At 35.5% G+C, this 13,578-nt stretch overlaps 1 protein-coding gene across 1 annotated transcript; it reads right to left on the bottom strand.

Annotated features, from left to right (window-relative positions):
- Positions 1 to 6,675: 6,675 nt before the first annotated feature.
- Positions 6,676 to 7,776, bottom strand: LOC120600675 (olfactory receptor 5B12). Its single transcript, XM_039860150.1, has one exon. It carries the CDS (start codon positions 7,639 to 7,641, stop codon positions 6,676 to 6,678), a length of 966 nt encoding a protein of 321 aa, XP_039716084.1. The 5' UTR covers positions 7,642 to 7,776.
- Between the last annotated feature and the right edge of the window lie 5,802 nt (positions 7,777 to 13,578).

Raw genomic sequence — 13,578 nt, 5'->3', positions numbered from 1 at the left:
CCAGGAACTGAGTTGTCCAGCACAGGGGTCTTGGAATTTCTAGGCTCCAGAACTGTGAGAAAGGAAATTTCTGTTGTTAAGTCAATCAGTCTGTGGTGTTTTGTTATGACAGCCCAGGCCGACTAATACAGTAACCTCATGTGGCAAAGACTTCGCAGTTGTGATTAATTAACAGTATGGATATGGTAGATCAGCCTAGATTATTCACTGAGACCTCAAAGCAATAGCCAATGTCTTTATAAGAGAGAAGTAGGAAAAATGGCAGAGAAGAGAGTTCCACATAAATAGCAAAAAAAAAAAGCAAGCAGAAAGTTTCAGAATCCTTTTTGTCAGAACTCTGGAAAATAGTCAAAGGTTTACACAACCAAACAAACACTGAATCAGGAAAATGGTGACTTAACTATAGAGTTTAGGGAAATAGCTGACCAACCAGTAACTGACATCAAGCCAAAGGAACAGACACTTCTGGGATCTCACATACCGAAGCATACGTGATTTACAAAGCAGTTTAGAAACTCACCCGTTGAACAAGTGCAACCCACAACAAGCAACACAACCAAACCCTAGGAGGGGGAAGAATCGGATTCCCAGAATCATTGCACTGTAGCATTTAAAAATGCAGTTTTCAATGAAAAACTAAAAGACACAAAAAAAGAAAACATGAAAGTATGTCCCATTCAGACACACGAAAAGAAAAAGAAGTTAACAGAAACTGTCCCTGAAGGAGAAACACATTAGACTTCATAGTCACAGATTTTAAATCAACTGTCTTAATTATGTGCAAAAAGCTTAAGGAAATACTGATAAAGAATTAAAGGGACCCAGAGAATGATTTTTTCATAAAATAGCAGCTATTAAATAAGAAATAGAAATTATAAATGGAACCAGGTAGATTTGGAGCTGAAAAGTACAAATGAAATTAAAAATTCATTTGACACTACGGATTTCTTATCCATTCCTCAATTAAGGGACATTAGGGTGGTTCTAGCGTTTGGTGATTTTGCATAAAGCTGGTCTAAAATATACCTATGTTTTCTGTGAACATAGGCTTTGATTTCATTTGAGTAAATACCTGTGAGAAGGATTGCTTGGTCAGAAGGTAAAGTGTTTCAATGGATTCGAGCAGGAAGAAGTAATGAGTCAATCTGAAGATAAGTCAATAAATGTAATCCAATCTGAGGAACATAAATTTTAAAAACAATTATAACTTAAAAGGGCCTAAGAAACCTGTTGGACACTATTAATTATACCAAGATATGCATAAAGGGAATGCCAGAATGAGAGAAGAGAAAAAGGACAGAAAAAACATTTTAAGAAACATGGCCCAAAACTTGTCAAATTTTGAAAATGATCATATGTGTGGAAATTAAAGAACACATTCTTACACAAGTAATGGGTTTAAGAAGACATCAATAGTGGAATAGAAAATACTTTAAGACAAATGAAAGTACTACATATCAAAATTTTGAGTTAACAAAACCAGTGCTCATAGAGAAATTTATGGCTGCAAGTGTTTATTTTAAAAAGGAAGAAAGATCTCAATCAGTAACTTAACTTTCAACCTTAAGGAAATAGAGAAAGGAGTACATGATAAACCCAACACTAGAAAAATAAAGAAAATAATAAAAATTAGAGAGAAGTGAAACGAACAATAGAAAAACAATAGATAAAACAACAAAGCCAAAGTTGATTCTCTGAAAAGTTCAACAAAAATGACAAACCTTTATAGACTATGAAGAAAAAAGAGAGAAAAGACTCAAATTTCTAAAATGAGAAATGAAAATGGGGACATTAACACAAGCCTTACAGAAATAAAAATACTATACTAGAATACTATTAACAACTATACGACCAATAATATATAATCCAGATGAAATATTCGATTTTTAAGAAATACATAGATTACAAATACTGAGTCAAAATATGAAAAGAGGAAGTCTGAGCAGTCATATAAAAAAATAAGAAATTGAATCAATCATAGCTTTTCAATAACGACAACAATAAATCCCAGGAAAAGACGGCTTCACTGATGAATTCTAAAAACATTTAAATAAAAATACGTACCAATTTTTCTCAAACTCTTCCAAAAAATAGAATAAGTGAGAACATCTCCTAAGTCATTCTATGAGGTCACCTATGCTTTACATCTGTATAATTTGAAGAAAATAATTATTGCCATAATGATAATGCAAGGCAATATCTTTTTCATTTCATTACATTACTCATCTGTTTCTCATTGTTACAGGGCCTTGCATTTCCATGGAGAACAGTGTGGAGGTGATGGAGTTTATCCTAGAGAGGATGAAGAGCATCTCAGAACTGCAGGTCTCCGTCTCTGTTATGCTCATCATCATTTCCCTCGGTAATTTATTTGTACTTTTTCCTCAGTAACTTCGTTCTGGTGGACTTTGGCTACTTCTCCATGGTCACTCACAAAGAAGTGGCTGGTCCTTATAGGAGACAAAGTTATATCGTATGACATATATGCTGCTCAGAAATTCACTGCTGCCATCTTCGCCACAGTGGAGAGTTACCTTTTGGCCTGAATGGCCTATGACATCTGTGCAGCAGTATGTGAACTTCTAGAAAACAACCACCATCGTGACAAGTGTGAGGGTGTGTTGTCAGGCTATAGAATCCTACGTCCGTGGTTTTCTAGATGGAGAGAAATGTATCCTTTATATACAATGATAATTGAGACAGAGGCATGAGCACTGGGGTCATGCTCATGCCTCTGTCTCAATTATCATTGTATATAAAGGATACATTTGTCTCCATCCATTCCAAATGTGGTTCCTTTCAATCCAACAACTTATGAACTAAAAAGAAAGCTTAGCCTATCCCATGTACACATTCAATATATACCGTTGAAGCAGGGTAAACATAATAAGAGGAGGAATGCACTCATTCATAACAGAGAAAAAAGGAAGACATATTAGCCAATTTTGGAATTTTGCTTACTCGGCATTATCAATCCCCCTCCCCCAGTATCCCATCCCCTCAAATCCGTCTTGAGGATGATAGATAATTCTACCTTAGATCTTGATTTTTCTCTTTGTTAAGAACTCCATTTCCATTCTTTTTTTTTTTTTTTTTAGAATCTGGTTTAATCTTTGGAAGTTTCTTCCTTATCCATTACTCTTTACGACATTCTAAGGAGATGTTGAAGTGTCTGCTCTCCGTAAGAAATATCATTTTGCAGCTGACTTCCACCATGCGATTTGGAATTTCTAGAATTGATTTAATACTCAAAGAATTTTTAAATGAAAGCATAGATTTTTTAGCAATGCTATGCTTTTTAAAAACCTGGAAGTTTCGTTTGTTGTTTGTTTTATCAATTTGCTCCCACATTCTAGTCACCACAACCCAAATTATTTTCAAGATATGATTCTCTAGCCTGCTCCATTTATTTTCCTCCATACTCCCATATTTTCCCTTCCAACTTAATAGTGGCTGTGTGAGTTATGCATTGTTGGTAACACACTACTGGATTTTTGGCTGAAAATAACTATTTTTATTTACTTATCTGTGTCTGATATTGGCTCTTGACCCAGTAAAGGACATCATTGGAAAAGCTAGTGATAGTTGAATAAACTCTGGACTTTAGTTAAGACTAAAGTACCGATATTGGATTCTTCGTTTTGAAAAATGCAGCACAGTAATGTAAGAGGAATTTTATTTAGTAAATTATAAAAAAAAAATTAGACTAGTTTCCAATCTGATTCAATTTGCAGAATTTCTACATAAATGATTGTTAATTTAGCTCCAATGATTCAGACAAGTCCTGCATATCTCTCATTCAGTTTCCCCTATTGCTAACATCTTGCCTTATGATAATACATTTGCCAAATCTGGGCAACCAACATGGATACATAACTATGATCTACAACTTCAAGAATTTATTCATATTACTTTTCAACTAATGTCATTTTGCTCTTAGAGGATCCAGCCCAAGATACAACATTGCACATATTCGTCATGTCTCTGCTCACCTCTGATCTGTGACAGTTTCTCAGTCTCTCCTTATTTTTCATTACCTTAATAGGTATTTTGTAGAATTGAATATTTTGTAAAATGTCTTTCGATTTATGTTCGTCTGATTATTTTTGGTCATGGTTATACAGAGGTGATAGGTTTTGAGAAAGAATCAGAAATGACCTTTTTATCATGTCCTGTCAAGGGAATACATTCTATCAACAAGACATGTTACCTTGGAGATGTTACCTTGATCACTTAAACAAGATGATCACTTCTCTTTTGACAGTTTCTTCCATATAATGTACCTTGTAACCCTCCTGCATACTCTTTACTTTAGAAGCAAGTCACTAAGTTCAGTCTACACTCAAGGTGGAAGGGACTACACTTCACTTCCTAGGAGAGGTCTACATATAGCATTTAAATTTTTTTTTGTAAGGAAGATTATACATACATACATACATATATATATATATATATATATATATATATATATATATATGTATATATAATACACACACACACACACACACACATCAGGAAAACCCAAACCAAGACTCTGAAACAAAGAGTCAAGGATGCTAATGATAGATATCTTCATGGAGTACAGTAAGGGGCACAAAGGAGTCAATGGCCAATTCTACTTGGACCAGCAATCAGAAAAGCCTCATGAAGAAAAAGGTGGTTGAAATGAGTTTTAAAAAATTAAAAACAACCAAATGTTCTTTAGGCAGATGGTGTCAAAGAAAATAGTACAAGCAATCAGAGTCATAAAACAGTCACTTTTCAAATGTATGAATTCTGAAAACAGTAATAACATTTAAAATTTTTCTTTCAATAAATAGATATTTGACATAATAAGGGCTGAATAGTCTGCTTTCAAAATTAATTTATTAAACATCTAATTTTTAAATGATGCATTCAATCAGTCTATACATTTATTGAGTCCTAACTCCAATCAAGCCCGGAAACGCCATGGAAAAACGATACTGACAAGATCTTATCCTCATAGAATTTACAGCTTTATGGGATAGAGATACAAGGAAACAACTAAATGCAGAATAATTTATAAATATTATTAGCACTATGAAAATGATCAGGGATTTGCAATAGATACTAACAGAGGAGGGAGAGAGATACTTAAACTAGGTATATAGCATTGAGAATGCAAGAAAAGGACACTAATGTCTTCATGCAGATAAAATCTAACTATCTTCATGCAAATAAAATCTAAATGACATGCTGCTGAATAGGATACAAAGAGTAAGGAAAAGAGAGCTCAAGAATGACTCCACGTCTCTGAGTTAGTGTTACTGTCATTTACAGATACAGCAACAACTAAAGGAGAAACATGTTTAGAAGCAGAGAGAGACAGAGAGAGAGAGAGAGAGAATTCGTTCTGTTAGATTTGGTGTATTGGAGATGTGCCTGGTCCTCAAGCAAAGAAACCTGGATTCCATGCATTAAATTAATTAAACAAATATTTATTGAATATTTACTATGGCTCAGGCCCTGTTTTAGGATCTGTGGATAGGAAATAGTTGAACATCCATATTTTCCTTAAGCTTATGTTAAAGAGGAAAGAGATTGATAATAAACAAAATAAATAACTAAATATATACAGATAGTAAAGAGTTTAAAGAAGAAAAAATCAACAGCCTTTTGAAAGAGACTCTAAAAGGAAAGCAGTTGAATACATTTCAAGGGCCACAGTGATTGATAATGAATGAAAACAGATAGCTTTATCACCTCAATTGAGTTTAATAACATACCAATGAATGTGGAGTTGCATTGTGGGAGTCAGGCTACCTGGGCTCTCCTCATAAGTTTCCACTTGAGAGTTGTACAACCTGAGCAAGTCCCTCAACATCAATGCATATATGAGTACAATATCACTGGAATGGATATTACAGCAAATGAGAGCCTGGAGTGGGGATCATTACCAAAAGAATTAATGGATGGACACTCATGGAAAGCTGAAAGATGCACTTGATATGAACAGCAGAGTTCACGAAGTCTCAGACATGAGAGTAGTCAGTTGAGGACACATTTTTCTTATTCATAGAATAAAGGTAACAACTTAGATCATCTTTAATGTTTCTTCCAGATCTAAATTATTAGACCAACTTTTTTTTTTTGTCAATGGCATGACCTTCTTACTTGATTTATAGTGCACAGTTCCTTCCATGATTCTGAACCTGGTTGGTGATGAGAGTCAATGTGAAGAGGAGAAATGCTCACTTTAAACGCTTGTGATTCTAGTGTCAGTTCGACTCTACCAAAACAGTGAGGCTACAGCTTTATTTTCTCTAATGGAAATATAAGATCACTTCAACTTATCACTTTTTTCTCAGTACAAACTCTTGGAATGAAAGCATCATACTCTGAGAGAGCTGGCCTGGAAATATTATGTAAGAAAGCTGGTCCAGCCTCTGGAAGATGAAAGACCGCGTGAAGCGGCAGTAGAGAGTGGCCAGAATCCACATGCAGAAATGTGAGTAAGGCCATTTTGAACCTTTCAGCCCAGCTGACCAGGCAGAAGACATGCAACCTCAGGAGTGAGCCCATGTGAAAGCAGCGGAGCCTTAGAATCATGAGCAATAAAAGCTGTTGTTTTAAGCCACTAAGTCTTGTGGTAGTTTGTTGCATAAAATAGACAACTGATTAACTATACAGATTGTGTAACTTCTCTAATTAAAGCTATGTGCTGAGCAGCACCTTCATTTTGTTAGCAGCTTTTCTGAAAGCATTATTAACCTCTCTGTTTCTTAGACTATAGACAATAGGGTTCAACATGGGGACAATTATTGTGTAGAATACAGATGCCATTTGGTCATTGTCCATAGAATGACTAGAACTGGGTTGTAAGTACATGAAGATTAAGGTTCCATAGAACATGGTTATGGCAGTGAGGTGAGAAGCACAAGTAGAGAAGGCTTTCTTCCGCCCCTCTACTGAGCGCATCCTCAGGATGGCAATGAATATGAACAGGTAGGAGGTCAAGATAACTGTAAGTGCAAACAGGACATTGAAAGTTCCTAAGGCAAAAAGCACAATTTCATTTATGTAGATATCAGAACAGGAGAGAGCCAGGATTGGGAGGATATCACAGAAAAAGTGATGGACTACATTGGAATGGCAGAAAGAGAGGCAGAAGGTAAATCCAGTGTGGATGGCAGATATGACAAAACTCCAGATGTAGCATCCTATGGCCATTCGAGCACACACGCTGGTGGTCACAATGGTGGTGTAATGTAAGGGTTTACACACTGCCGCATGACGATCATAAGCCATGACAGTTAGTAGGAAACAGTCTGTACTGGCAAAAGCCACAACGAAGAACATCTGAGCAACACAGCCCCCATAGGAGATGACTTTATCCCCCGTGAGGAACCCAGCCATCACCTTGGGAGTAACAGCTGAGGAGTAAACACAGTCCACCAGGGAGAGGTTACTGAGGAAGAAATACATGGGCGTGTGGAGACAAGGGTCCAGCAGAATTAACGTGATCATCCCAAGATTTCCCACGAGAGTGATGAGATAGATGAGAGTGAATGTTATGAAGAGGGGGACTTGCAGCTCTGGGGTGTCACTCAGTCCCAAGAGTCTAAACTCCTTTACTTCGGTGCTATTCTCCATGGAAGCCATTTTGAAATTGAGTTTCATCTGTCAATACAAGGGAAGCAAAATGAATAAATTACTTCTATGCATGGGGAATGACTTATAGCACACCCATGTCACCCAAATGATGTGAGCACACCATGATTCCATTACCAATGCAGGGTTCCCAGTAATCCTGAGACTGGCTCCTTCTGACATTCATTTTCAATTTGTAAGGGTTTGTACATATTTGCGAGTTCCTGACCCTACTCCAGTATTCCAAATGGCCTTCTCTTCAAAAATATCTATTGCTTGTTTTTATTTGGGTTGAAGGTTTGTGCTTTCTCTGTAAATAACTCTATAATTCTTGAGCCAGATAACACTCATAATAACTGAACATTTCCCACTTGCCAGGTAGTCTGAGAAGAATAGATATAGCTCATTAATCTCCCAGCTGTCCTATTATGCAGTTACCTGAGAAAAAATGATGCATCACTGGTTTTCTGGATGTGAAGTACTGTGAATTATAAGATTATCATCCAAGCAATTGTCGTTCATCTTAGAAAGGATAGTTTCTCTTTCATTCCTCAGAGATAACAGTCTCCCTTAAAAGATATGCCAAAAAAAGTTTAAAAATCTCAAAACTCTGATGACCCAAGCACTGTACTGTACTGCCTCTATGCCTTGCTTCATCCTCTTGAGGGGAGAGAATGGAGGAAGATGCTCATCCTCATTTTATCCCCTTGGAAAAGCAGCATACATCTTTCTGAGCTTTAATTTTTTTATCCAAAAAATAATGTGGACAACTTATTTCCTACTTTTAGTGTGTCACAAGATTCTTACGGTAATGTAAAAAGGTGCTTTGAAAACAATGCAAGTCTATAGAGAGGCAGTATATTGTGGAGGTAAAGAATATGGGGTGACCTGTATGCATTCGTTCTGGCATTTCCACTTGCTAGGTGGGCAACCTTGGGCAAGTCAACACATTTTTGTGCCTCAGTTTAAAACAGATGATAATAATAGCACCTCACAATGCTGTTAAGAGAATTTAATAAGTTGGTATATTTAAATCACTCGGGATAGTCCTTAATACATGGTTAGCACGCAATAAATCGTAAGTTTTACTGTAATTTTTTATTTTGCTATTATTAAATAAATGTTATTATTATTATTAATAGCAGTTGTAGTTGTATGTAAGATTGTTTTAAAAAATTAACAAAATAAATCCAACAAAATTATTGGAGCCACATTACTAAAGAAACTTATGTAGGTTAGTGACCTCAGAGCTTCCATTCAAATTTGTTTCAATAAACATACTATTTTTTACAAATATTAACTACAGAAAATGGGGACTGAGCTCTAGGGTACTACCAGATAACAAAATTTGAGATGCTATTTTTCATGGCATGGTTTCTGCAAGAGGAATCTATCGAAGGTTGTACCCATTATTTCACCGAACTGTATAGTCTCATTATCAAATAGCCTCCATGATTTTCAGAGTCCAGGCTAAATACTTGGTCAAGCCTGATAAGGTCTTCAACAAAGGATCTCTAATGCCAGAATTATTCCATCTCAAGTGTTCTTTGTAATCGTGAGCATGTCCTGTTATCTCTATCTTTAAAATGTATCGCAGATTCATTCACTCGTCACCACCTCTAGTGTGACCACACCAGGCCAAGCCATCATTTAGGTCATGCCTGGTAAGAACTGAGGCCCAGAATCGGTCACTGTGAACGTCTGGGAAAGGAAACCTGAGGCAAGATGCAGATAGGGGAGCTGAGAAATGGTGGAAGCTAAGAAGTAGGTATTGAAGGATGTTGAAGTTTCTCTTCTCCAGTAGGTAGTAAATGTGTTCTGTGGACCACATCTTTTTAACCCTGACAATAATATCAGCAATGTAATGGGTAGCTGTATTGCCCTTCATGCCAGGTACTATTGTCCTAGTTCATACCGATTCAAATCCCTAATAGTCTGAATCCAAGCCTGAATACTAATAGAAACGATGCGTAACATTGATAATGTATTGTGCTGCCTTAAGTTTTTTCTGTATGACCCAATGTACCTAATATATAACTGAGCACATAATAGATAGTAATTAAGGAGACTAAACGATTAAATAATTTCATAATTGTAAGTCAGTGTGGGGTAATAAAAAGTGCTTTTAGGACCAGACACAATATTTGAATTTCAGCTTTTTCACTTAATAGTTTGAACATGATTTCAAAATTCTCTAAAGGCCTTTTTTTCCCCAAAAATGACAAAATGGAGATAATAACTTCTTTACACTTATTGGGGAAACTTTATTTGACTTACATGGTTACATATCCATCGCATCCTAGATTGCACCTTGAAAAAGCCTTGATTTATTTATCTTTGTATTCATGTGCTTAGCACAGTGCATGGCGCATATTACACAGTCAATGAATTTTTGTTGGATGAATGGATAGTGAAGAAATCATTGTTATTTCCATACAAAAGTAGCTCTGTAGAGAGAAATTTGCAATGAGAGATCAAACATCTCCAAAGGAAAATGCTCTGAGACTCTAGATGAAGAATCTAAAGGGAACAGAATTCACATGCATTTCATTGATACTTTCATCAGAATATATTTATACATAATAATCTACATTTATTCAATATAGTTAATGTCAATAGTTTTCTTAAAATTCCCCTTAGGATATACTCAGTGAAACATACTTAAATCAGAAGAGAAATGTATCTATTGAAATATAACAAAGAATAATATTTCATAAAACTCCTTTTTTTGAATCAATAAATATTTTACATTTACCAAATCTTCAACAAATAAACCCTCCATAAATTTGTTTTGAGTAATCTGAGTCTTGGAGAATTAATTTACCACAAATTGTCGTATAACACTATCTCACAATTATTAGTAATAATTCCTAACACCTAGAGCACTTAATATGCACAAATATTTTTCTAAGTGTTTTAAATATTTGGGCTCATTTAAGATAGAAAAGAATAGAAAGCAAATATGCATTGAAAATGAAAAAATAAGTAGGGCTCTGAAAGTTTTTTCTGGTGTGTGTGTGTGTGTATGTGTGTGTGCGTTTGTGTTTGTATGCTGAGTGACAATGTAAATCATACCTTTACTGTGGATTCCTTGTTCAAAAAAGTCTAAAATCTTTGATCAGGAGCTTCTGAAAAGTCTGTATAAATTAACACATGAGACTAGGCTTTAGTAATATAGAACCGTGAACTTCAGAATGTGTTCAGTGAACAGGCTCAAAAAATAATTCATTTAGTGATTCATTCCCTCATTCATTTATTTGTTCACTTGTTGTGTTGACAAACATTTGCTTGGTGCCCATCATTTACTGAGTGCTTTCTTAAGCACAGGAATTTTAAATAATGAGAAAAATACCATCCTCTGTTATTTGAAAAAAATCACCATTTTTTCCTAATTGAGATAGTCGTAACATCTGGACTCTAGCTAAACAACATGGAAGCATGAGAGTATTAAAACTTGGGATATTAGACATGAAAAATCCACGGGAAGATGTTGCCCTTGTAACTTAACATAATACATCGAACACCACGATCTCAACAGACCATAGGAGTGAGCCGGAAATTTACCTTGCTCTACAAGGAAAATGACACAACTTCATTTATGATCTTCAAATTATTAGTCTCTCTCAAAAAGAAAGACAGGGTCCCATCGAAGTCCTTACTTAATGTCTGGTCGCAAAGATTTAAGTTTCCTAGAAGCTGGAAAATGTAAGGAAAAGGTAATTATTAGGTGAAGATTATAAAATATTCATTAATCTGCCACACAGGGATGCTGTTGGGAGGACAAATAGGAGACATGCACTCTGTAAAAGGCTGAGCAACTCCAAGAAAAGGTCATTGTACTCATCGTGGACGACGCTCAGCTTAGGGGTTTATCCCTGACCATCGTTGTAGGCTCAGAGTGATATGCCAGTGAAATAAGTCCACTTAGTAAAATGAACAACCTTTTACATTAAGATCAATAAAAGAACACCAAAAGTCCTTCGGCATACAGACTGGTCCCTATAAAATGATGTCAGATAGAGTCATGTTGGGCCGTTAGAGATTAATGACTGGGAACCAGAGGGATTTATGCATACGTGAAGTTGTCAGGGGACTAGGTACCCAAGAGAGCAGACATAGTCTCTCACTCCAGTCATTTAGAGAAGAAGCAATTAAGCTGTAGAGACTTATAGCTTGTGAAGGCATAGCACTGATGTACTTACATGACTCGGGGTTATTTCTCCTTCACAGTGCAGACGTCTTCAACAGAAGACATTCAGACGTAGCTTTCCTGATGACGGTCAGGCAGAATCATGAGAGGCATAATAGAAACCAAGATGAGATGTTATAAAATTTGTGTTGCCCCATGGCGACATGACTTCCTGAAATTCATGTGAGGAAGGTTACACATTATGTAATCCCTGTGCACTTCGGTTCCCTCCTTTATTAAAGGAAATGATGATAGTGCCTACTTCACGTGGTTGTTATGAGGAGCGTATAAATTAATATTTATCAGTCTTTAAAACAGAGAGTGGTACATTGTAAACTCTCATCAAATGCTAAAAAACAATTATGAAGTTTCACTTTTTTATTTTATTAAATTTATTGGGGGGACAGTAGTTAATAAAATTATATAGGTTTCAAGTGTATAATTTTATAATACATTATCTGTAATATTGCATTGTGTGGTCACCACCCAAAGTCCAATCTCTTTTTGTCAACATATGTTTGACACTCTTTATCCTTTTCTATGTACCCTCACCCCGTATCCCTCTGGTAACCAATATAGTGTTGTCTGTATGAGTTTTTGTTTTTGTCTTGTTTGTTTGTTGCTTTCAGTTTTATATTCCACATGTGAGTGAAATCATATGGTTCTCACTTTTTCTGTTGGACTTACTTCGCTTAGCATGATATTCTCAAGATCCATCTATGTTGTAGCAAATGGCAGTATTTCATCTTTTTATGGCTGAGTACTATTCCATTGTATATATATGTACGTCTTCTTTATCTAATCATCTATTGAAGGACATCTTTGTTTCCATGTCTTGACTACCGTGAATAATGCTGCAATGAATATAGGGGTACAAATGTCTTTACAAATAAATGTTTTCAAATTTTCAGATAGATATCCAGAAGAGGGATTGCTGAATCATATGGTAATTCTACTCTTAATTTTCTGAGAAAACTCCATACTGTTTAAAGTCTTACTCTTTTTGTCAGAAAGCTTCCATTCAAATTAAAAGAGTATCTATTTTCTCTGGAAGAAATTTTTTATCCTTTTAAAGCCTTACAAGCCACCATGAGTTAATTCCAAAGACCCTACCACATAACTGTGGGGTTGAGGTGTGTGTTAGTAATTAGTGAACTGAGAAATGAGACAGAGAAAAATCAAAGTATGAACTGCTTGAGCTGTCGAGCAAATTGGAAAACAAGGATTCACCTGTAGCACATTTGGTTTACCCTCTGAGTTACAGACAAAGATGAACAATCCTGGAACTCATAAAACACTCCACTGTATTTCTTTTTTTTAAAATTAAATTTATTAAGGCAACGGTTTATAAAATTATATACATTTTAAGTGTACAGTTTCAGCTATTTTTCTATGTAGTAACTATAACATGGCCAACAGGAGTTATGACTTTTTTTTTGATGCCTGTTACCCAAATTCTTCCTATTTCTGATAATTCCCCACTATGTGAAACTGAGCGGAAAGCAAAGATCTTCAGGAAATCAAATCTAAAGAATTAAGGAAAGTATGAGAATAGTGTCTCGCCAAATAGAGAAATCGATAAAGATATAGATTAAAAAAAAATAGAAATTTTATGTGGGCTATAAAACTGAAAGCAACAAACATACAAAAACTCATAGAAACAGACAACAGTTTAGTGGTCACCAGAAGGAAAAGGGGAAAAGTAAAAGGGGGTTAAATATCTGGTGACAGAAAGAAATTTGACTTTAAGTGGTGAACAAATAATGTAACCTACATAT

Source organism: Pteropus medius, unplaced genomic scaffold, assembly GCF_902729225.1.
Source record: "Pteropus medius unplaced genomic scaffold, Ma_sr-lr_union100, whole genome shotgun sequence".
Taxonomy (NCBI): Eukaryota; Metazoa; Chordata; class Mammalia; order Chiroptera; family Pteropodidae; genus Pteropus; species Pteropus medius.
The sequence above is the reverse complement of the archived record's forward strand: the minus strand, read 5'-3'. Positions and strand labels throughout refer to the sequence as shown.